A 25142-nucleotide genomic window follows, 5' to 3' on the forward strand; every position below is an offset into this window, starting at 1 on the left:
AGGTTGCTCAGAGAACAAACAGAAACCAGAGCGCTTCTGAAAACTAAAATCTAGTCCCATTGCCTTTGGTCTATTTATAGAGATTACTGAAACACTGGTATTCTACTGAAATACTGAAACCTGCTTTCACACAGCCAAACTTAAAGGTGCCATTGGGAGCTTTCATTTAAACAAAGTAAATTTATATTCACTTCCAAGGTTACCAAAACGCACTTAGTGTATCCTTGAGGTCTAATAAATGTGTTAAGTGCATTTGCTTCCTCAAATAGTACCTGTAAAACAGATTTTTTTTTAAATATTCTATTTTGTGCATTAAATAAACTCTGTCTCTGGTGATACCTTTAATCTGATAAGTCAGTAAAAAGACCTTCAGTAATGTGGGCTTTAGTGTTCCACCAAAAACAAATGTGCAAATATATTTGATTTTTAGATAGTTTTGGCGTAAATAGGGACTTCTAAATCCCGTGTCGGTCTAACTGTAATAGTTATATCATGTTTATCTGAATGAGTCACGCAGTGAGGTTTGACCCTCCGGTATCTTTTCTCTCCAGAGGCTGCAGCTTCATGAGCCCAGACAAGCTGGCACCCTTTAACGGACAGTTTCTAGACGGCGGTACTTGGATGGCAGGGGAGAGGATGAGGAGCGTTCACATTAAAGCCTACAGTGAGGTAACAGCAGCTGACGCATGAAACGGTTCCTCTTTTCCTGGTTCTTTCAGAGAACACAGCCCTGCTGTCTTCTGTCCAATAAAGCAGAACACTGCTGTACCATGACGACGATCAGCAGACACCGTTGACCTGTTGATGCGAATAGATGCATGTTGTGTGTTACATGTTGGTTAATGTGTCTTGAATTTCACTATGTCATAGTGCAACCTCTACTTCCTCATATCCTCAACTTACTTTTGGGGCACATGATTTTTCATACATTTGATTTGCTCCATTATTATCAATATTGTGTATTATGAGAAATTTTCCAAATTAAAGATGCAAAAAGGTGAATAGTCTTATTTTGACACATAATCACAGTATTCTAGTAGGAAGTAATAAAGACATGAATAAGTTTCACTATCCTGAGTACTCATGAGCTCATTGAATGAATTTAAATATATGAATTGAAAAATTCAGATGAACGTCTCAATGAGCAGATGCATGCCCGACATGGCTGAGCACCCTGAGACTACATGTTTCTCGTGCTGCAACCTCCAAGTCTTCCCACACACACACACACACACACACACACACACACACACACACACACACACTCAGACACAAGGCTCTATGGAGCTCAGTCAGAACAAAAAAACACAAACACAAAAAGGAATGTAAAGAATTTGGTCAACAAGAAGCATAATGTGAGAAGAAGAAAATGTAGTCACATGTATGTCATGTGGAGGCTTCACTGTGCTCGTGGATTTCTGTAATAACAGACACGGAGTTCGCTACATTCTGACATCATTGACAGGAACAGCAAAGTTTCTCTTCAGCCAGTCATGGAGAGTTGATGAAACGTTTTGTGATTTCACATCAAGTCCTCTGTAAAATCTTTAAAAAAGTTGTGAGAAAACAAATGTATTCTTTATGTCATATCTTTAATCATATATAAAGAGTGTTAGCTTTACTCCTGGAATTGCGTCAACGAGAAAACGAGGAGTCCACGCTCACGGATGGATGTGTCACTTTGGAGCAGAGGTGTTGTACTGAGCTGAGCATGCTGTGTTTCATCGCTCCTCGGGAGCCACAGAGGCAGTAGCCTAGGCGACGAGGTTTTAATATTGTTGTCGCTGTGGGAGCCATCCTGCTGGGTAGTGAACGCATCATCACGCTGCCAAATCTACTTGAGTCACTTTTAGGAGGCTGGAAAAAGCTGAAGGAGAAAAGGAGAAAAGGAGCAGCAGGAAAGAATGTCTAATCTGTGACGACTGGGCTCAGCTGATTCTGTTTTCAATACTGTCTCTGTTTGATTTGGATTTTTTTCATAATGGCTCCCTTCAGTAATGAAACGCCCCCTTTCACGTGGTCCCAAAGACTAGTTCATGATAATCCAGATGACATATAGACTGTGTTGTCACGGATAGATGGACCTTTAAAGTTTGGGGATTTACTTAAAAATGTCAGCTATACAACTCCACCCATATAAAGTGTGCTAACATAAACCACCATGCAGTGAGCCACTGGTTAAACAGGCCAACTCGGTACGGAGCAGTAAAAGATCTGACTGTATAGAACTGCACTGTTTAGCTGCTTATGAATTAAACTACACTGTACTCTACTACCTAAACTATATTATACTACTCCATTCTATACTGTACTATACTACTGGTTACTACACTGTACTCTACTACCTAAACTATATTATACTACTCCATTCTATACTGTACTATACTACTGGTTACTACACTGTACTCTACTACCTAAACTATATTATACTACTCCATTCTATACTGTACTATACTACTGGTTACTACACTGTACTCTACTACCTAAACTATATTATACTACTCCATTCTATACTGTACTATACTACTGGTTACTACACTGTACTCTACTACCTAAACTATATTATACTACTGCATTATATAATGTACTATACTACTGGTTACTACTCTGTACTCTACTACCTAAACTATATTATACTACTCCATTCTATACTGTACTATACTACTGGTTACTACACTGTACTCTACTACCTAAACTATATTATACTACTCCATTCTATACTGTACTATACTACTGGTTACTACACTGTACTCTACTACCTAAACTATATTATACTACTCCATTCTATACTGTACTTTACTACTGGTTACTACACTGTACTCTACTACCTAAACTATATTATACTACTCCATTCTATACTGTACTATACTACTGGTTACTACACTGTACTCTACTACCTAAACTATATTATACTACTCCATTATATAATGTACTATACTACTGGTTATTACACTGTACTCTAATAGTTATACTATGTTATACTACTGGTTCATCAGTCAGTATGTATTATGAACAGCTGGATAACATTTTTGTAACTGGGCCCCTCCTCCCCGCCCACTTTAGGTCATCTAGTTTCATATGGTACCATTATCTTCACTCTAGCTATAAAACAGAGCCCCCAAGAGCAGCTGTTATTGGCTGGTCTCACCTGTCATACCTGGTGCTTCTCCACACTTCTTTTGGACAGAAATGTCCCAGTGCCTCTCTGCTCCTCTGGGTTCCTTCGTCTCTATGTCCCAGATTGCACATCTGTCCACTTTCAACCGCACCATTGTCACAAAAACAGATGACAAGTTGAAATGTGTTTTAATGATAACATTACATTTATGTATCATGTAAACACTTAGAACTTGTATGGTCAGTGATATAAGTCAGTAAATTGTTTGTCAACCATAGACCTTTGCATGCCTGGACTCTACTCTACCTTTACTCTGCTCTACTTTACTATACTAGTAAACTACTTCTATCATACTATATGATACTACCCTGATTTATATTATATCACACTAAACTACCGTATACTATACCGTACAACTCTACCATACTTCTTAATATTACATTAAACTTCACTTGACTCTACTACTTTACTATACTACTACCCAATATACTATCAACACACTAATGAGCTACATTACATAGCTCTGTATTAAACAATACTGCTACTACTATAACTACACTATCATACTACTCTACATGATACTCTCTTATACTACCCCATGCTAGAGTTTACTATAACACAGGTTTAAATGATCGATGGCCTTGTCTTGCCTTCTATCAGCTGAGAGCAGTTAAAGTGTCCTGATAAATGAAGTTGTGATTATAGCTACGGTTCAGGAACAAGACCACGCTTCTCCACCACTAATCTGATGACCCATGTCGTGTTGATACCTCCACCTGTGCCTCATTAAGTCAATCACCTGTGCAGACCTCTTTATGTGAGTCCAACCCCTTTCACCTCCGTTTTACTAAGTTCTCCTGACCGGGTCCTCTCGTTCAGACTGACATGCTAACTCTTACTCCAGTTGTTGTCTAACAGTTAGATTGCTTACCGCACTAGGGACTACCAGCTGAACCCCAGACGCTCCCGCCACAACGAAGACCTCGTCCATCCCTCTCCTCGACCCACCGTCATCAAACCAAACATGACCCTTAAGCAGTCTTTCCTGCGTCGTCCAGCCATTTCAAATTGTTCCTTACCGATGGCGTGACCTTTGTAGTACAGCAGGGTTTAGAATTGCACTGCTTTGCACTGTACAAGCAGAATGTGTATAGAGGACCATGGGAATTAATTAATGAATGGCTGAAGTGGACTTTAAAGATACATTCTGCCATTGACATGCCTCATGACTGGTGTTTTTGTGTACTTACAGGACACTTCCACATGTGAGGACACTCTACATTCACAAAGTCTGGCTGCAAACCCAGCACATCCGGCTCTCATTTCCCCATCTGATCCTCAGTCATTGCCCGGATACACAGATGAAGAACTTCTTGCCAACAACAACCACCTCAAGGTAAACTGATCTGACCCACTGTTATATTTATATGTATGCCATCATTTAAAAAATAATCTCATTTCACATTGCAATTTTTTTCTGTCTCTTTGACATAAGTGTGTGTCCATATGTGTGTGTGCTTGTGTGTGTTTAGTTCTCCATCCCAGAGGTGAATGAAGAGAGGTGCTGGGACGCAATGGAGACTGAGCAGAGCCCACCAGGACAGGTGGTCAGCAATAGGACACGCTCCAACTCAACCAGTGTGTATCATACAGTTTTCAGTCAAAAGTACAATTAACAATCACCTCTCATCCACCAAAGAGGAGCGAGAACCGTTAACTCGACCGTGAGCCGGTCGGATCTGTGTGGGAAGCTGCACAAACAGGAGGAGGCTGCTGTTCTGCAGCTGAAGCTTTTAGAGTGTAAAGTAAAGACAGATGATGTAAGGAGAGGGACGGTGATGGGAAAATTGGTTCTAATATGTTTATTGTCTTCAGGGAGGTGTGGGGCCAGGGAGTAATATCCTTTTAGAACCAGGAAGCCACACCGCTTATGGGAAATGTGGTCCTAATTGTGAGAAATGCATGCACTTACAGTTCCAACGGCGTGAGATTGGAATAAACGGATTGTAAATCTCAGTGTGTATTTATCATCATACAAAGTATAACATATACTCTCGGAAATCAGGAAAACCCCTCTACGTTGTAATCCACTCCAATAGATCGCTTCACTTTTGATGGCCACACAACCACAGTCGGAAGATTTTGTTTTCATCTGCGGCATGGACAAAAGCATTTGGTACTCAATGTCAGCAATGGGCAGGCATAACATATCAAACAATTCATAATAATCTCAGGATTCCTAGAGGTGAACAGTGGGGAGCTGCATGTATTCCAATGCAACATGCAAGAATTTGAAATTAGGAGGCAGAGTTCAGAGTTCTTATTGTAGCAGGACAAAGACTGTTGTTGAAACAGGTGTTTCAACAACAACATGTAATGCCTTCCAGAGAAACAGATAGTGAGCAGTGGCGACTGTGGCTCAGTGTTTGAGCAGTTGAGTGGTTCGACCCCCGGCTCAACTAGTCCATGTTGATATGACCTTGCATGGTAGCCTCTTCCATCAGTGTGTGAATGGGTGAATAATGACATGTAGAGTTAATGCGCTTTGAGTGGCCGGAAGACTAGAAAAGAGATATACAAGTACAATCCGTTTACCAGTGTGGGACGGGTCGGATGTTATTGTTATCGCATTAACCAGCAGCGACGGTGAGTGGCTGGTATTGTTTTCATCTTGGGAGTCATCATGACAAATTGTGGTCCTGAACATGGGAACTACCTCAGAGGCAGTTTCAGGTAATTGTCTGTCTGTCTGCGCTGGATGTAGGGGGGGTAGGAAGTGGAAAAGGGGTCATTGCCCCCCCCCCACTTGATTTGACGTTGTAGCTGGTGTGATCCCAATATCTGTCAACAGGCAGAGAGAGTTCCTGTGTTCCTGTGGTAGTTCCCGCTAGAGGAATTTCAACATGACAACACGCACACAGACTCACAAGGTGAAAACAATACCAGCATAACCGTCATGGCTGGTAACTAAACTCTTTTGAGAGTCATAATGAAGACCTGGGTCAACGTCAATGCTGGTCTAAATGCTGCTTTTGCTTCTTTTCTAACCTCTAACTTGATGTTCATCCTGATGACACTGTGTATAACCAGGTGTCCATCCTTACTGGATTGGGGATCTGGACAGCATCATCATGAAGACCCCAGAGCTGTATACTACTCAACCTCATGGGAATGGGGGTTTCTATGGAAACAGGAAGTCTCTGTCCCAGCAGCTGGAGTTTCCTCATACCACTACACAAGTATTTGATTTTTCTAATATTCTCAACAGAATGCATGAAAGATCACACCTGACGACCACACATAAATATTGTTCACTTGTGCTCGTCCTATGAAGAAGAGAAAACCTGCAAGGCTAAAGTCAAGGCAGGTGCAGAAAATCATAAACTGACACAAACAAAGTTTTATATATTCGTCCATTTTAGTTTGGTTAAAGAAGTTGGTATTTTATAGAATTAACCCACAGCAAATCTGGGGCCAGTCGCTATTCCAGAAAAACGGAGAGTAGGAGGAGTCTGAAGTTTCTGTAATATGGAGCCGCTAATAATCCAGCCATGACTGACTGGAGCAGGAAACTCACAGCAGTCAGTCTGATCAGTTTGGTTAAAGAGAACAGTCAACAGGACGGACAGCAGCCTATAATAAAAAGGTTCTCTCACTCATTAAGGACCATCTGGGATTCTTACAGTGGGGTGTCGGTCAAAGGTCGGGTGTCAAAGGTCAAAGTGCCACTACTTCCTGGGAGTAAAGAAAAAAAAATGACATAATCCCCTGCTGTGTGTGTGTGTGTGTGTGTGTGTGTGTGTGTGTGTGTGTGTGTGTCCAGCCTGTTCAGCGTCCCTCCCGCTCTCTCAGCTCTGCCCAGCTGGTACACTCCTGCAGCAACATGCAAGCCTTCATAATCTGTAATGTTGTGCTGATGAAGGGCCATGGCAAGGTAGGAGCCACCCACCGCCACCACAACTTGAATTCATCTCTGAATTTTCTATCATATTGTGAGCAAAAGTGTTCCCACCGGTCTTCTCTCCCTTCTGCTCCTCAACACCTGTATTATACTCCTTGCATGCTCTTTAACCGTTAACTCTACCTATACCCACCACCCGAGTCCCATACCTCACGTGTAATTTTACATGTAATTATTATTTATTACATTTTATTCATTGCTCTTGATTCATCAACTGGCTCACTTCATTTGTAATTCAGCAATACACTTTGATTGTAATAATTTGTATGGGATGCAAATAGTGCCTCTGGTCTTTATTTCATTTTGTTATTAGTTTGTGTCTACATTGTAGGTTGTTGATAGCGCTGTTGCTCATACACACAACAACTTAAATGTCTTCACACTACTTAGTGTGATTGTGAGCAAACTCCATCATCTTCTATTCATTACACAAACTACTGTTTCCCAGGTCAAGAATGAACTTTCACACTCAACGAGTGTTCTAGTCTTAGTTTACTAAGACTAGAACACTAGTTTACAATGTGAAACTGTTCCTACTTTTATGACTATGATTCCAATTATGATTGTGATTATATTGCTGTTGATGTGAATCATTGCTAATGCTATTGATAATATTTCTGCTGCTGTTCCCAGGGTCTGGGCTTCAGTATAGTGGGTGGGAGGGACAGTATGTATGGACCAATGGGGATCTATGTCAAGACCATTTTCCCTGGAGGGGCAGCAGCTGCTGATGGAAGGCTGCAGGAGGGTAAGGGACCACATTCTGTCCATGAAGCGCATACACTCACTTTAGGACAAGTGTTTGTGTAATTTCTCACAGTATTTTTTTCTATAATTGTCACCCGGGCGCTCTCTATTACTAATTATTGTAAAACACCTATTTCTTCTGACTTATTTCCAGACATGTACGGAAGCCCTGAGAGTGAACGGAGATGATAAAGCTCACCTGGTAGAAAACATGAACGCTTTTAGTCCTCTTTAGAACATGGGATAGTGGTGCTCTTCAGCCTCTTGTGGCAAAAAATTAGTATTACAACAAACAACACTTAATTCTTAAAATTTAGAAAGATTATCTTGGCAAAACATTTTTTTTCTTAACTTATCATTACATGAGAGAAACATATTTCGGTCAGACATAGAATATGGATCCCCAGAACTTTTTTTCTCTCACTTCTCTCTCAGGGCTTCTGTACCCAGCAGTAAATAAAAGCAGTTTAACTGTCTACTGAGAAATGCTAGTTGAAAGGTAACCAGACGTTAATGAAAGTGTAATAACAGCTGTTGAAATCTCTGTTGAAGTGGAAGCTCTAGAAGTTGAGGAGCAGGAAATAAAAGCAGTTAAGATTTAGATTAATCTATTAATAAGTAAATTAGTAACAATGCTGTTGTAATGAAATCTTACAGAGTGTAAATGTATTAGAAATGATGGGAACTCTTTTCCATAAGTCTTATCCAGTTCAGATGTCTAATCTGTGTCAGTTGGCATGTCACTGAGAAGATGTACGGACCTTAATGCTCTGAGATCTTCTGTCGTCTGCACAGGTGATGAGATCCTGGAGCTGAATGGAGAGTCACTACATGGTCTGACTCATGATGAAGCCCTGTACAAGTTCAAAGTAAGACATTATGATCTTAATAACACTACTGCCTTTATCTGTATTTTGTTTTAATTTTCTGCATCCCCAAACCAATTGCCTAAAAGTAACCATTTTTGCCATTGTTTTCTGCCATATCAGATCTTGCTATACAATATCGTCAAATCAAGGATAGCATTATCAAACGTATTACGATTATCCTGAGACTCTTTAGCACTTCGTTGAGGTGAAGATCACGTTCTGCTTTAATGAAGTCCAGACTTTGAATGATAACGGAGGAAGTTGTACAACCAAAACACAGAGGTGTAAGTCCAGCAGCACTCTTCAGTGAAAACACATGCGTGGGTGAACTATGGCTGTGCAGGGCCTTTAAGATTATACATTACACAAAAACACAAATGATCAAATATCTTTATGAAATATGAAATATGATGCATTGATTAAATGAACACGATGATATGTGTTTGACATTCGCTCCAACCCCACCAGCTCCAACAGTAAAATGCTCATGCTCACCATGCATACTAAATACTTTTACTTACAAGTACACTTTTCTAATAATATGTATGTAGTAATGTTTTAAATGCAGAACTTTTACTTGCAACAAACTATTTTTACGCTGAGGTATTACTATTTTGACTTAAATAAGGCATGTAAATACTAATTCTGCCACTGTTACATATACAGTATATGAGTGCGTGCATGTGGAGGGCACACAAGTGGAAAGACAATACAAACAAACAAGTGAAGGGAAATGAATGAATGAATGCATGAAAAGAAAATCATGTAGGTAGTAAAATATAAAGAGAGTTGTGAGTTTTGCTATTCCACTAGCATAAAATGTTTCTTTTACCAATAGTTATTACCTAATAACTATGACTTTGGTTTAAAATGTCTTTCTGTTTAAATGATAAAATTACTGAGTTTATTAGGACGACACACAAAATGTATTGTTACAGATTAAATTATCAACTCATCATATTCAGTTTTTGGCGGGGGGTTAATAGGGGCTCAGAGATCAAACTCAGCCAGCAAAACATTTCTACAAGCATTTAGCATTGATTTGAAATATTCACTGTCTTTGTGCAGCAAATCAAAAAGGGCCTGCTGACTGTGGTGGTGAGGACAAGCCTGCGTGTGGGGGCCCTGTGCGGTCAGTCGCAGGTAGCTCAGCTGTGCAGGTCACGCTCCCTCAGCTCCACCACAGGCATGGCCAGGGCCAGCGCTGACATGGGAGACTACAACTACCTGAACAACGCGTGCAGTAACACATTGAGTGTCCCGGGTCAGCCTGCTAAGCCCAGAGACCGCATCATGATGGAGATCATCCTGCAGAAAGGTCAGACGCAGGGTGACGGGGGGGGCTGCTACAGGGGCTGGACTCTGTCCTAGCATTCAGAGAACCCACATTGGAACGCTCTAGCGAGTGTGCCGTGTGCAGAAGAAATGGACCTTTTTTTTTTTTTTTTTACTTAATTAGAATAATTCAGGACATTATCGGACATATCGGACATTACAGGACATAATTCAGTCCTCGGTAGAATTGGAAGGACCCTTGACATTAGAGCAGTTCTTCGGGGGATTCAATGGCGTGCCGTGTTTGAAAACTGTTGAAGGATCCTTCTACGAGCTTGAGAAACACCCATTAATTAATCGTTGACATCTTTTTGGTATTTTATACTTTTATAGTTTTTATGATGGGAAGAGTTGCTTGCTTTTCTGGGTTTCATCTGACAAAAGAACATTTAGGAGGTTTATTATTACAGGTTTTGTTTTTGTTACTGCGGAAAAAAGAAGCAATTTTAAGATTTTACAAAAAATGGTCAAAAGATGGATCCTGCATTTGCCGGATCCGCAACCAATAGCATCTTTTGGGTATACCGTCCTGGTAAATAACCACATCTTTCAAAGACCAAACTGCCAGGTTGTGATTCAGGCTTTCTGTTGCACACAAGTCAGTCTTCACAAAGGTCACGATGGTAAACTGCATGTAGTGGTAAAATCAATTGTGTTCCATTTTTAGACATCACTCCAGGCTCTGGTAACTTATGATAGCCATTACTCATTGTTGATTTTGCATTTTACAGACTAAATGATTGATTGATCGATCAATAATGAAAGCATGTATTAGTTTCAGCTCTAAAAGACGGATTTCCAAGGCTCTGATGTGGTTTGTTGGGGTGTAAATGCTAAATCTCTTTTGAAATCAAACCTTTAATTATAGACAGTATTATCATTATACATGTTTATATATGCATGTGTAATTTCCTAGAGGCTGGTGTTGGTCTGGGTATTGGACTGTGCTGTGTTCCATCTGGTGACGGGTGCCCAGGGATCTACATCCTCACCCTCTCTCCAGGATCGGTGGCTCACATGGACGGTAGACTGCGGTAAGCATTCATTACTGCAGCGCAAACATGTCTCTACTGTAATGGAGTGTGTACAGTAAGTTGGTCAGTAACGCACAGCGTAAGAGTTCTCCGGTTCCCAGTGAAAAGGAAAATGTGTGCGGTGTGCAGTGAATCAAATCCTTTGCATTCGATTGGGCTGCTAAAAAGTGGGCGGGTTTAGAATAGAGGGCGATACGGAGCTGCAGAGGATCACCGTCGATGCTAAAAGTTGCAGATTGATTGATGGATGGATGTCATGATCGTATTGGTTGGAATTGTTTGGTACTAGCTTACATAAGCACACTATTCATATTAACATAGTTTTACAGGGAGAAAAGATGATGAAGGTAGAGAGATTGGATATTTTGATATAAAAATACAAAGAAAGGTTTTTTTTATATATATTTTTTATATTTTTTTAAAATATTTGTTTTGTGTGACTTCAATTCAATTAGGAGTATGTTTTTAAATAATGTACTGTATATGTCATTTGTCAAATCTTCAGTGCTTAACAGATCATTAGGTTAACACCCATTGCTACTAAGTAACAAGCTGAGTTTCACAGCGGCCCTCTGGTAGCACCCGGCAGCAGAGGAAGCGTAGGTGTGTGTGAACCGTGTGTGTGTCCTCAGCGGGCGACCTGCTGCTGGGAGGTCCATGCTGGCCCTGGAGAGCCAGTGTGGTGGTATGATGAGCTGATCCTCGAGAGTGCCGCATCCAAAACTAGAGGGTGTTTTTTTTCCTGACATTTTATAGACCAAACGTTTAATAAGTGCACATGCATTCACTTTAAGGTAGCAGTTTTCCTCACTTGGGCTTCAATGATGTGTCCACAATAGTTTTGTGCCATTACAATGGAATTACATTTTCTATTTCCAAAATATACTAAAAAGATTTTGTGTTCTTCTTTGTTTCTTTCGACATATTTTCCTGAACTTTCCCTCCCTTCCTTCAGATGCGGGGATGAGATCATGGAGATCGACGACACTGTGGTTTACAACATGGTGCTGAATGACGTCTACACAGTACTGAGCCAGTGCACACCAGGTCGAGTCCACGTCATCATCAGTCGACACCCCGACCCCAAAGTACGCAACGCATATCCACCTCATTCACCTCAACCAGCCTGTGCTGCCTCAGTGTTGATGTGGCTTCATGGCTTACACTGCAGGCCTCTGTGCTGTCAGCATGGATTGTAAAGAAATCACCTTTAAAAAGTGCAATACAAATATTGAACAAAAATTCAAGCTGACTTATTCATTCTAATCTTCTGTGTGTCACAGGTATCAGAGCAGCAGCTGAATGATGCTATCGCTCAGGCTGTGGAAATCAGCAAACTGAGAAAGGATAAGAGCCAGTGGAGCATTGATGGTGAAATATGTATTTGGTTATTATTAATGTTCCACAGTCACATAGGACCATGGCATGGCTGGGTCGTCAGCTGCCCCATGTTTATCTGAACTCGTTGCCTTTCTCCTGTTGCCTTGCACACTTATTAGCTTTCTTTTTTAGCTCAACTGTGATTTAATAAATGTTTATGCTACACGTACTGCACATTACAATTATGCAGCTATTTGATTACATTTTTTATAAAATGTATCTTACAACTTACGTGCTACAGAAATATTCACATGTCAAATAGTGCATACATCTTTGTATGCACTATTCTTTTCTTAGAAATAACTCTTGCACTTACTATACTATACTATAACTTTAATGATTTGATTTTGTTGCACTTCCATAAAGTAGAGGGACACACCATAAACGGATTGAAAAATGGTCAAAATGTATCCAGCAGAAACCGAGATGTGGTGAATTTTAGATCCTTATGGGGTCTATACTCCAAAAACTTTGGATCCTACACTTCCCATAATGCAACTCAATCGAGACATTTAGCAACTTATTCAAACCATCAGGGAAAAGGTTAGAGATACATTCAAATAGTCTTTATTTAATTGTACTTAACTCCCAGTGGTGCTCACAGTAATCTCAGTCTTTTCTGCCAACAGTATGGAGACAATGACTAAGCTTTAAGCTAATCACCAATATGCAAATGAACACATGACGCCACCTGGCTACCTTTAGCAACTTTTGCTACTGCTAGCTACTTCTTTGGAAAAGAGTTGGCAGCACTTCTGCAGGACACTGCATTTGGTTGTTCCACTGTCCACCATTACTTTTGTATAGTAACTATAAAACTCACATTAATACTCTTTGGTAACTGGGGATAGTTATCGCTAGCTTCAGGGGAAAACAAAAGTACTATCTTGTTTTGGTTGGACAATAGTCCAATAGACGCGCTTCCTTTGTGCAGTGATTGGAGCCTTCATTTTCCCTGAGATCAGAGCAGGCAGACAGAACTGCACAGTGAAAGCAATGCTTAAAGGGAACCAATCCAAACGCCGATGGTGAAGTTCACTTCTGAATGAGAAGTTTAAGAAAAAAAACTTAAGCCACATTAATCAGCATCACACACATTTTTCTCAAAGAATGGGTGTCTAGTTTCAGAATTGTATAATAACTTTATTTCTTTTTTTTAATTATAATTTTGTATTGAATCCCAGGGCTGCGTAGACCGGAGTCTTGCTCTCACAGCCGGCACAGATGTGAACGTTGTCTGGAGAGGAGTTTCAGTCAGCTGATGGTTCGACGAGCCCAGAAGACCATGACCCGCTCCTGCAGCGACAACACCAACGGTCCCAACCACAACCACTGCCTCACCATACACAGCCTTCACAACAAACAACATAACCCATCAGCCCGCGTCCACAGCCTAGACACACCCAAGGTAACCACATATGCGGCAGGACGTATTGAGAGGGTTCCTATTCAAGTTTCTGGGATCAAATGAATTCTGGGAAATCTATCAGAATCCAAGTTATCTCCTGTTTTGAAATGATGTTTTTCTCATCTTATCCCTGTCCCGTTCTTGTTGTATAGTCTATGAGAGAGACATGGTCTGACAAAAGACTGTCAGCGCCTGTGTATCCTGATGAAGACTATAACCTCCCGTACAACTCTGCTGCTGCCAACCTGTCCAGTCAGCAGGTCCTGGATCTGGCCTCAAGGGGCTTTAAGGTAGCCCATCCATCCATCCATCCATCCATCCATGAATCTATCCATCATCCATCCATCCATGCATCCATCCACCATCTATCCACCCATGCATCCATCCATGCATCAATCCATCCATCCATGCATCCATGCATCCATCCATCATCTATCCATCCATGCATCCACTCATAGAATCATCCATCAATCCATCCATCCATGCATCCATCCATCCATGCATCCATCCATCATCTATCCACTCATAGAGTCATCCATCCATCCATCAATCCATCCATCCATTCATCTTTCCTTGCCTCCATCCACTCATGCATCCATGCATCCATCCTTACATTCACTCATCCATCCATGCATCCATCCATCATCTATCCATCCATGCTTCATCCATCCACCATCTATCCATCAATCCATCCATCCATTCATCCTTCCTTGCCCCCATCCAAAATCCGTCACATATCACACAGCATTATGTCAGCACTACTTCTTGAAATTCTTTTAATACATGGTTACATTTCTGAATGTTTAAATAGAAATTCTGGCCAGATACTGCATGCTGCATATTTAATGCCTGTAATAGAGCTGTTGTGTCTGTAGTCCACCTGCAGGGTGCGTGCTACTCCACGTCGGTACTGCTGGCCTCAGGATGTGACCAGTGAAGAGGGTTATAATGGAGACTCCAGTGGCTCCAGTAGAGAATCCCCGGTTAGAGATGGAGGACTGGAGTCCTCATCACACACCAGCTGCCAGGTACACCACTCTAAATACAGCTGCCCTACACTCTTGTTCTTTTTGCATATTTGCTAGTATTTACTCTTGATGATTTTATTGTTTAAAAGCTTTCATTTTTCTACGATTGTACACTTATCTACTATGTCACACATTTTCAATTGTCCCTTGACTAGTCAGGCATTGCTTTGAGGGTAAACTGTGGAAATTTGACAAAACAAATTTGTTTTCATCCATTTTGCTAACTAGCAACTTGCTGTTGCATTGCTACATTTCTTTGCTGTTAATCAGTGGGCATTGTAACATGTGCATGGACGCAGCCATCTTTCAAAGTTAGGGACTGAAAAAGAGAAATTAAATATTAGATTTGAAAATATCCCAAACCAATCCAGATCCAGATCCTTCGTCTGGATCTGTCAGGTGTAGGTCGGATAGCAAAACTTTTGTGTTATTCCAATGTTTGCCATTTCAGTGTCAAGATGTACAAAACACATCTGAAGAAAATACAAATCACTATCACCCTTCCATCATTTTCCAATATGTAGACATAAATATATAAAACTTGCATCTACTGGATTGGAGAGCTGGACAAGATGCTGCTCCAATCAGGATCCTTCGGATGCTAATCAGGAAGTGGGATGGGCATATGGTAACCAATCTAGAATGTTCTACATTTAAAAGAAACTAAGAGGGCGAGACACTGAGGGCATTGGCTGTGGCTGTAACATTTCTTTCATCAATCAGTATCTCAGTTCAGTGACCATAACAAGATTTTAAAATGATGTCTGAGACCATCTGCATCAGTTTTTTTTTTCACTTCCACGCTGAAAGATGACAGGAGGAGGGATTCTGCTATACTTTCTCGATGTACTGATCCCCCATATATTAATCGTGTTTCCATCAATGTATCGTGCTTTTTCTGAAAAGAGTGACATGTAACACGCTGCTCTCCTTCCACTGCCGGCAGTTCTTCAGCAGTATGTACAAGGCCTTGAGAAAGATCTGGAGGTTACTCTCAAGGAATGTATGTTAAGTGATGTGGCTTCCAGTGTGTTGGTGGTGAATGCATGCTGAGCACCTTTGGCTTTTTTAGGATTTAATGAAACGTAAAGCTGTCAGCCTAGTGTGTGAGCGTTAAACTGGCAATACTCTAAAAAAAAAAGCACCCCTTTTATTGGTTTATGAATTGGATCCAAGGGCTTTAAAAAGGATAAATGCTTTATAAATCAGTCATAAACCATTTGGAAAACAAATTATTACTTACTATCTTGTGGAAAGCTCACAATTACACGTGGTTGTACAACCCTATCAGAAAAGAACATTGGGCCTCCCAGTGAGTACCAACCAGAATTTCAACGGTGATTGTTTAAAACTGGGTTGCATAAGGTCTGAAGCACTCTCTTATTTTACATTAATGTAAAGAACTGCTCCTGTACGATGTCCTGAAAGCTTCTTGTTGGCAGCACACAGTCTACATAGTTTCATGTTTATGCAATTTTATAACAAAAACATGTAATGCTTCTTCATGTAGACCACATTTTGCTGACCAGTATAATATAACGTTGGAGGAATACGTTGGAGTGCAAACATGTACACAACACTTCTGGCCGTGAAGTACAAGTGTGTGTGCATCTCTGTATACAACCGGCTTTGAAAATTCAGGTGTTAGAATATAATATGCTTTCCTAAAATACCCATTTTATGTTTCAGTCGTGCTTTTCATGCATGCATATGTCTGTGTGTGTGTGTGTGTGTGTGTGTGTGTGTGTGCATGTCAGCATGAAAGCAGTGCATGTCATGTGCTCTGCCTCCTGACATTCAGCGTTGCAGCTTTGCCAACTCTCACATTTGTTTGTTTGTTCTGCCGTGTCAAGTGGATTACCACAGGGAGATTTCACTTTTACCACTTTAATGCAATTATATTTGCAGCTGTCCATCACATTCAATAAAAATGTTTGCTTCATCTACGTGACCAATAAATAAAACAATTACAAATTTGAATATTCTCGCTTCACCTTAGTGGCATCTGGTCATTTAGATAGTTGCATTCGATTTGAGATATCTCTCTCCTGAATTCCACCAATACAATGGTGCTGAATGGAATTTATTTTGTGGTACAGCTTTAACAAAAAAATCTCTTTCTAAAAACGGTGCCATTGATACACTAGACAAAGCAAAAAGGCTACAGTTTTCATTGGAACAACTTCCTACTGACGCAATAGTCCCCATTAAAACCCACCTTGACTAAATCCCCCAGTCTCATTGGACAAGGCCTCCCACTCCTCAAAAAAAGCTCATTTTGACCGCTGGTTGTATGCATCACGCTTGTTGCTTTCTTTATGGGCCTGTTGCTCACTCAATCAAAGCAGTAGCAGTTCTGCGGATGAATGTCTGAGCGGAAGCAGGGTACGTTATTGCACCTCTCTGTGGTCGATACAAGAGAAGCTGTTGTGACACACATACTTCCTGTTTGTGTAGCAGGAAGGAGAACGAATAAGAGAAGAGTCAGAAGGGATCAAGGAAGATTTCACTCAACCTGTAGCCTGCACCAACGACAGATTACACACAGGTAGGAGACGTACTATTATCTTACATTTCAGCACCTGAATGCAACTTCAGAACTAGCAGATATTGGTGCTGTGGTTATCAGTATTTCAGTGGAGAACAACTGAGGTTCTACTTCCTGTTTGAGGCCGGGTTTTTACGTGTCAGTACATAGAATTCAATCAGACGACAGAGCCCAACACACACACAGTGTACGTTTCAGCAAACCATGGATGCATTGAATGTGGCCATTTCTGCATTTGCTAATAGCAAGGGACGTAGGTTGTTGTACTATGTTGTAGTTGGTGCAGGCTGCAGTGTCGGGATGAGTTGTACTAAGGCGTAGTACAACGATAAGTGGTATAATACAGAGTAAAAAAAAGCCCACTATAGGCGGGTGGGAGTGGTGGTGGATTGGTCAAACAAACCCAAAAAGTAAATGTGGACCATTATATGCCAACAGCTGCTGTTATTTATTAATGGTAATTATATTATTATGTTATTACATCATAATTTGAACACAAACTTTTTCTTTTTCTTTTATTTCAAACCTGATTCAAGTAGTAAACCTAACCAATCGTTTCACAACATTAACCACTTGATATTATATGTTTCCACAAGCGTGATACAAGGCTGATATAAAACGTATTTATGGAACATATTTTTGGTTCAGAAACGTCATAAGGGTACAACGCCAACATTTTTGCCGACTCGGTTGGCAGCAATGTTGACGATAACTTGCTTTGGTTAGACCAAAGTTGTCTGGACTTAAACATGGCTGGTGACTAGTGATACTAGTATTGTATTGTTTTACTTCCATGATAACCTGTTTTGTTCTAATTTGGTTTTTAATGGTTTGATACCTTCATTAATACAAGCAGAGGCCTGGATGATGACTATTTCAACTACCATGAAGTTCACAGACAGTAATATCTATTCGTAAGTTTGAGACATGAACATGTTTGAAACACACCTCTCAGACTTTTCTACTTCCCTCTGTGTTGCGTGGACAGGTGATTCATCAACTGTGCTCTGCTCACAGCCGAAGAGAGCAGCTCTGAGGAGGCAGGATCGTATCGACCGACACGCCCAAGAACAGCTTCAGGATCCTTGGGTTCGCCTTTCAGACAGCTCCCCTGAAGAGCTGACCAAGACCCACCATCATCACCACCACTGTGCTGCAGAAAGAACACAGCCTATCAACGTCCACAGCAAGCCCGCCACCATGAGTGACGAAGAGAACATGTCCAAGCTCAATAGCTCAGCCGCTGATGGAACTTCAGATCCTCCGTCCGACATGACCCCTGAAAACACATCAGAAACTCCTTCAGCAGCAAAGTCGGGGCCCCCGGTGGCACCCAAACCTGTCTGGTTTCGCAAGAGTCTGAGGAAAATTCGGGATGAGCAGGACCAGAAGATGCAAGCGAAACCCGCAGAGCAGAGATCCTCTGTGGGCTTCAACAGAAGCTTCGGAGTCAGATCTGCCTCTTCTGCAGCCAACCTGTCAATCAAACAAAAGATCCACTCGTTTGAGACTTTTTCCAGTCCAGAGGGTGCAGAAAAGGGGGGTAACAGGAGACCTATGGCCCCTTCCAACTCTCTTACTCTGGAAACGGAGTCCAAGAGCCACCCTGACTCACATGGAGATTATGGGAAGGTCAAACATGAAATCCCAGAAGAGATCCAGGCAAACCAGTCTGCATCTGTTAGGGAGACAAACAACACAAAGGAGTCTGCTACACCCTCTGCTATCACCTTCTCCTCTTCTGTAGCTTGTAGTCAAATACCAGCCAAGTCCTCTGATGATGAACCTCCCTCCATCCAATCCCCCACAGATCTTCCATTTTCTGACACCATCAGCATTGATCTGGACTCAGAGACACATGATTCTCATTCAGCTCAAGTCCACGATGACAGGAATGTCTTTCCAACAAAGCAGTCTGAGTCTGAGCTAGAAAGAGTGGATCTTACCAGGCCCACAGAGTGCAAAGTCCTGCCCCCTGCGACACCTATGAGAGCCAATAAAGTCGAGGGGGAAAGTCCTCCAGAGGGGACAGAGGAAGATGGAGCAGAGAGCCAAGGAACGCTGCAGAGCACAACTCTGAGTGCTGTTACCCCCACAGACAGTAACCCTCTGGGAGGTCTGGAGGGAGAGAGTATAGGGAAAATCCTCGCCTTCAGTAACCAGGTAATCTGTCATGTGAGGAACTATAGATAGTCATGTCCTTATGTGACATGTGAACATTATTTAAATGTATTTATTGGACTTATTTTAATATAGTTTTGTGTACAATTTCCAGGAACATGGCAATATAACAAAGCCTAATGGGTCAAGAAACACAATTTGTGAAATCACAAGGTTGTAAAAGTAACAATTGATCCAGATTATGTAGACCACTGTATGTGGAGGTAAACTCACTGACATACAGGCAGAACCTCTGCTTCTGAAAAGTGAAGCTAATGCTTCATGTCTTAAACCCGCATTCCCTCTAATGTCCATCACTTCTCTCTTGATTTATTACCTCAGTAAACATTGTAAACATGTGTTTATGGTCTCAATCTCTAGTTGGTTTGGTTGGATTGACACGTCTGTACCACGGCGTTGTCTGGTCTGAAAGTTTTCCTCTTACAACTTGAATCATTTCACGCTGTGTTTTCACTTTCAATTTTTTAACAACGTAACTAGCGTAAATAAATAACAATTGCCCTTCGTGGACTTTCTAGGGTAACAGGCATAACCACTTTCAGTAACAAGCGTAAAGTAAATGTCAAGTGGACTGGAGACAGCTGTTCATGTCCCACGTCCCAGTCTCCAGTCTCCAGTCCTGTGATTGTTTGACCATCGATCCATCATTTGTGGACTTAGATAAAACCGTAGTCTACCCACCAACGGGTGATGTCACGGAGACTACGTCCCCTTCTGTCATACAGGCCATGCTGCAATATGATTCTATATTTTCATAATCCCAGTGAGTCAGTGAGTAGTCAGTCTGTAAACTGTTCTGGATGTTTACAGTGGACAGCTTGGCTTATAGTTGAACCTTAATTTCATTACTTGATGAGCCCAATGTTAATATTGCTGGTAGAAGTGAGAGCAAAAACTACAAAAATAAGATTTGAATTGTATCTTTCTCCATTCTATGTTGTTTTTGTTTTAGGTCTCAGAAGCGCTGATGCGCTCTCTACCCACGCAGCCCTGCCACGGAACGCCTCACTCCCCAAACCTGCAGGACTCCTCTGCCGGGGATATGACTAACTGTCAGTGGTCTGAGCTGGCCCTGGACAGCCCCAACGGAGGGTTCTCTGTCAGGTAAGACCTGCACTAAGAGGTCTGGCTTAACATGACATGCTTCATTATTTAAACAGGGACTCACTACCAGAAGGCATCCGGGACCTGTTTTTGCATTCATAAGGAAGTGGTTCAGGTTGATAAAAAAAAAATTTAAAAAAATCACTTCCTGTTTTACCAGAGAAGCAGTTACAAAGTTTTGAACCGTCAGAAGAGATGTTGAACGCGGCTCAGTTAAACACTTACTGGCATGCACAATGATCAGAGGTGTGTAACTTCTCTGATGTGTTTTCATCACGTCGCACACAGCTTGGCCACACTGAGGGAGTGTACCATTGAGCGAGGGGAGGGGGGGTGTCAAGACGACGCAGCAGTCACTTCCGCTCGTGCTCACTCTGTCATCTCAGCCATCCCGTCAGACGAAATAAAGAGGATGATCCAGGAAGTCAAAGGTCTGGACGAAGAGACGCTGAAGGTAAGAAACCTCACGGAACTTCAACTTGTTATGAGACGGCTTCACCAACGTTCTACACAGGTTATACAACTGGATATGTATGTTTATGTACAAATCCCCCAATTTTAAACATACAACCTCATCATCGCACACACATCACATGTATTATATTTGATGGTATTTAGGATTATAGAGATCAAACATATTTTATATATATATATATATATATATATATATATATATATAACACACACACAATACAAATAAATAGTGACATATAGTATATAGATTGAATGACATTTATTATATACACACAAACCCACTCATGATATGACATGCAAGAGAATGTCCTTAATGATATCATAATTTGCTTATATATTATATTATTAAGATTATAGCAGTTGGATTGGATGCAGCCTACAGTTCAGATAAAATCAAAGTGATATCAGGTGAATGCCATGAAGGAATGCTGTTAAAGCTTTGATGAGGAGCTACACAAACTGGCAGAACGTTTGATTTAAAGTTTAGATGTAGTGAAATATTTAAACATGTAGATGTGAACAATGCTTGGTGGTAAAAAGAGAGTTAATCTGAGCGGATCACATAAAGAATGAATACACTGCAGTAGTAACTGTGCCTCTTTTTCCTTAGCAACTGGTGAACATCCATGTTGTGATCCTACATAAAGAGGAGGGAGCTGGTCTGGGCTTCAGCATCGCTGGAGGGTCTGACCTGGAGAGCAAAGCTCCCACAGTGAGCAGCACTCTCTACAGACTCACACTCATACTAGTGATCATTCATTCAAGATTGCACTAATAGCAAGGACACACACACACACACACACACACACACACACACACACACACGTGCAATTCATGCACAAGTTAGGATCTGAAATGGTTTTAGAATGAGAATTCCTTTTGAACGCAGAGCTGCACAAATAATAGCAGTTGTAGTCCATCGGTGCCACACAAGGACAATTTGGCAAATTAAAACCATTTTAGTTATTGAATATATTGTGGTTTTACTGATTTTCAGCTGATCAGGAAGAAGCCTGAGATCCAGTTCTCAACCACAGAACACATAAATATTTACTTTGATCTCACGAGAGCCTGTCCACTGAAAAAAAAAAGTTCTCTTAATAATAAATAATAAAAGGCCTCTTTAAAAATAAGGAAATGTGAAAAATGGAGGGTTTCAATAAAAATAAACCAATAAGCTAAATGAAGGCATAAACCCAGTGAGCATTTAAAAAAAGATTGTGTACTATTATATATGGATATTACACATGTATATTTTTGGGATCTTTATTCCTGCTGCAGATGTTTAAGGTGGAGCTCAACTCCTTTATACATTGTTGTTCAGTTTGGGTAGTTAGGAAGGGTTTAGTAGCTAGTAACTAAAGCTGCCAGACAAATGTAGTGGAGTAAAAAGTACAATATTTCTCTCTGACATGTAGTGGGGAGTGGAAGTACAAAGTTGAATAAATACTCAAGTAAAATACCTTGAATTTGTACTTAAGTACAGTACTTTAGCAAAACTACTTAGTTATATTCCACCACTGATCATAATATTTACTCTTACCACTCACAGCTTATCAAAACCATACTGCTTTTTATAAAGAAGTGGAATAATATTGAGCAGGATTGGGTTCAGTGTACTGTATATGTCGAGGGATTTGATTGTAAAAGGTGAGCACATAAGGTGTGGATCTGGTCTGCGCTGCCTTTGTGGGTCTGCTGGGGCCTCCACGTTGTTGTTTTACTGATTAAGTTAAACTCAACTCGTTCCTTGCCTGATTTGACGCCTTTATTCACGGTGCAAAACTCAGAAACAAAAAAATATCCCTCTTTTTCACCGTGTAATATGTGCGTTTTGTGTAAAAGTATACAGGTCAAAAAACAACAGTTCAAAGTATAATCACGAGCATATTCATCACACAACAAAACCCGTAACCGGTGTATAAAGGCACAAGTTGTTTACCGTTCAACCATTGCTTTTCTGGTAAATATGAGAAGGCTGGAAGTTAATTTCTTAATACTGAGTTCACTCTTTACAGTCAGCTCAACAGCAGTCTGTGTGGACTAAACGGTGAATCACTTTCCCTGCTTTTATACAAAATACATTCAACGACCACATCTTTCAAAAAAACAGTTTCCTTTCTCAAACTCAACTCAAAGAGGGTATTTACACTCCATTTTGGTTTTGTGAAAACTGTAAAATGTATGTTGAATACATATCACAAAATGACGTTCAGCCTCGCTGCCTCTTTTCTGCATGTCATATTGTTCATTCTTTACTGTTTTACGGTCTTGCGATCGTATTCCTTTTCATTCTTTTAAAGCACTTTGTGATCCTGCCGTTTGAAAGGTGCTATACTAAAATAAACTTCACTTAGGGACAGACACTGTGCACACTCTCTCTGCATCTCTCTGTGTGAGACACTCATTGTCTTCGTCCAGGTCCACAGGGTGTTTCCCAGCGGCCTGGCAGCTCAGGAGGGCACCATTGAGAAAGGAGATGAGGTGTTGTCTATAAACGGACAGACGCTGCGCAGCGTCACGCACGCCGACGCCACCGCAGCGCTGCGTCAGGCCCGCTGTCTGAAGCAGGCTGTGGTGGTCGTCTGCAAGAGAGCAGAGGAGGAAGGAAGAGAGGGAGGAAGCTGCAGGAGCCAAGAGACCAACCCTGCAGGTGAGTCCCAACCACTTTGCTTTCTCAGGTCGAAAATAAGTCCGGTGGCTCGTCACGTAGGCCTAAAAAGGTTCCACGTTGAGGTTGTAAGTTGTGTTTTGCTTCGCAGCGGAGGAGCAGGGAGCTCCGCTGAGTGTGGAGCTGGAGAAAGGAGCTGGAGGAGTCGGCTTTACTCTCGAGGGAGGGAAAGGCTCAATCCACGGAGACAGACCTTTAGTCATCAACAGGATCTTTACAGGTACACTCATGATGTCATCTGATTTCATTCGATTTACAATCAACACATCCCCCATACATTCAAACGGAACCAGCTTTACTCAGACATCTGGGGTTTTAAAAGGTGCTTCTGTTTATTTACTGAAGGGGACAGAAAGTTGAAGTCGAAGTCACAGACAGGAGAGACAATTCCAATACATTGATTCTCGCAAAAGGTCGAGAGGATGTGATTCATTACTGGGGTGAAATTATTTTCAAAACTGGGAATGGAGCCTGAGGAATGGAAGCTGCTTCAGGCATGAGTACTAGTTCACGTCTGTAGCAGCAACTAAACAACTGTAAATTAACAGTCTTATCCTCTGCTTTGTTTGGCTTTTTGTGAAATAAAAAAAACAAACAGGTCTGTAGAATTTTTTTTTTTTGTGTGTGTGTGTTTCAGGTGGAGCGGCAGAGCAGATCGGTCTGCAGCACGGAGATGAACTGCTGCAGGTCCAGGGAATCGGTCTACAGGACATGACTCGTTTCGAGGCCTGGAACATGATCAAGGCCTTACCTGAAGGACTCATCACCGTAGTCATCAGGGGGAGGCAGGGCGGAGTTGAATGACAGCCGGGAGCTGCTCGCAAACGAAGAGGCCAAAGAAATGAAAAGCCACAATAGCACTTGGGGCACACAGATGTTGGCCTTTTATTTAAGGCAGTCAGTGTGATCCACCTTTGACATGGTGGACAACTTCCAAATACATTTTTATTATATTTAGATAACATTTAAAATAGTCAATTCACCTAAATCCTCCCAAAGCCCACTTACTTTACCATGCCATGTCCTAAATATGGAGAACAATCAGAGGGGAGGGGGGGGGAGGGGGGGGGGGGGGGGCTTCGGAGACTACGTCCAAGTTGTATTCACTCAACAGTTAGCATATCAGTTGGATTCTATGCTACGCTAGCTACTGAAGGTATACTGAATGTATTTGAATGATTGTAGCAGTGAATAAAGATCTACCCAGCTTTACAGGAACACCGTTGATCCTTTTTTTATTGTCTTCTGTCTCGATCGTCTGGTGATGTGGCGGCTCACTGATGT

General features: G+C 41.3%; 1 protein-coding gene across 1 annotated transcript in view; it reads left to right on the plus strand.

The window, feature by feature from the left end:
* The window catches only part of il16 (interleukin 16), a 39936-nt gene extending 15027 nt beyond the window's left edge, over window positions 1-24909 (plus strand). The window contains exons 5-28 of the mRNA XM_068730818.1: window positions 552-669; window positions 4371-4514; window positions 4651-4756; window positions 4848-4850; window positions 6209-6357; window positions 6942-7052; window positions 7713-7827; window positions 8622-8695; window positions 9764-10013; window positions 10947-11064; window positions 12020-12152; window positions 12348-12435; window positions 13629-13852; window positions 14005-14142; window positions 14728-14880; window positions 15827-15883; window positions 17338-17428; window positions 18417-19591; window positions 20562-20713; window positions 21002-21167; window positions 21798-21899; window positions 23609-23840; window positions 23950-24078; window positions 24496-24909. Of these exons, the coding sequence (XP_068586919.1) occupies window positions 552-669; window positions 4371-4514; window positions 4651-4756; window positions 4848-4850; window positions 6209-6357; window positions 6942-7052; window positions 7713-7827; window positions 8622-8695; window positions 9764-10013; window positions 10947-11064; window positions 12020-12152; window positions 12348-12435; window positions 13629-13852; window positions 14005-14142; window positions 14728-14880; window positions 15827-15883; window positions 17338-17428; window positions 18417-19591; window positions 20562-20713; window positions 21002-21167; window positions 21798-21899; window positions 23609-23840; window positions 23950-24078; window positions 24496-24662 (4195 nt within the window). The 3' untranslated portion in view covers window positions 24663-24909. The remainder of the gene's footprint in view (window positions 1-551; window positions 670-4370; window positions 4515-4650; window positions 4757-4847; window positions 4851-6208; window positions 6358-6941; window positions 7053-7712; window positions 7828-8621; window positions 8696-9763; window positions 10014-10946; window positions 11065-12019; window positions 12153-12347; window positions 12436-13628; window positions 13853-14004; window positions 14143-14727; window positions 14881-15826; window positions 15884-17337; window positions 17429-18416; window positions 19592-20561; window positions 20714-21001; window positions 21168-21797; window positions 21900-23608; window positions 23841-23949; window positions 24079-24495) is intronic.
* Window positions 24910-25142: the final 233 nt, after the last annotated feature.

The sequence above is a fragment of the Cebidichthys violaceus genome, unplaced genomic scaffold (assembly GCF_023349555.1).
Source record: "Cebidichthys violaceus isolate CVI_PGR_0920_01 unplaced genomic scaffold, fCebVio1.0.p SCAF_5, whole genome shotgun sequence".
In the NCBI taxonomy this organism is placed as follows: Eukaryota; Metazoa; Chordata; class Actinopteri; order Perciformes; family Stichaeidae; genus Cebidichthys; species Cebidichthys violaceus.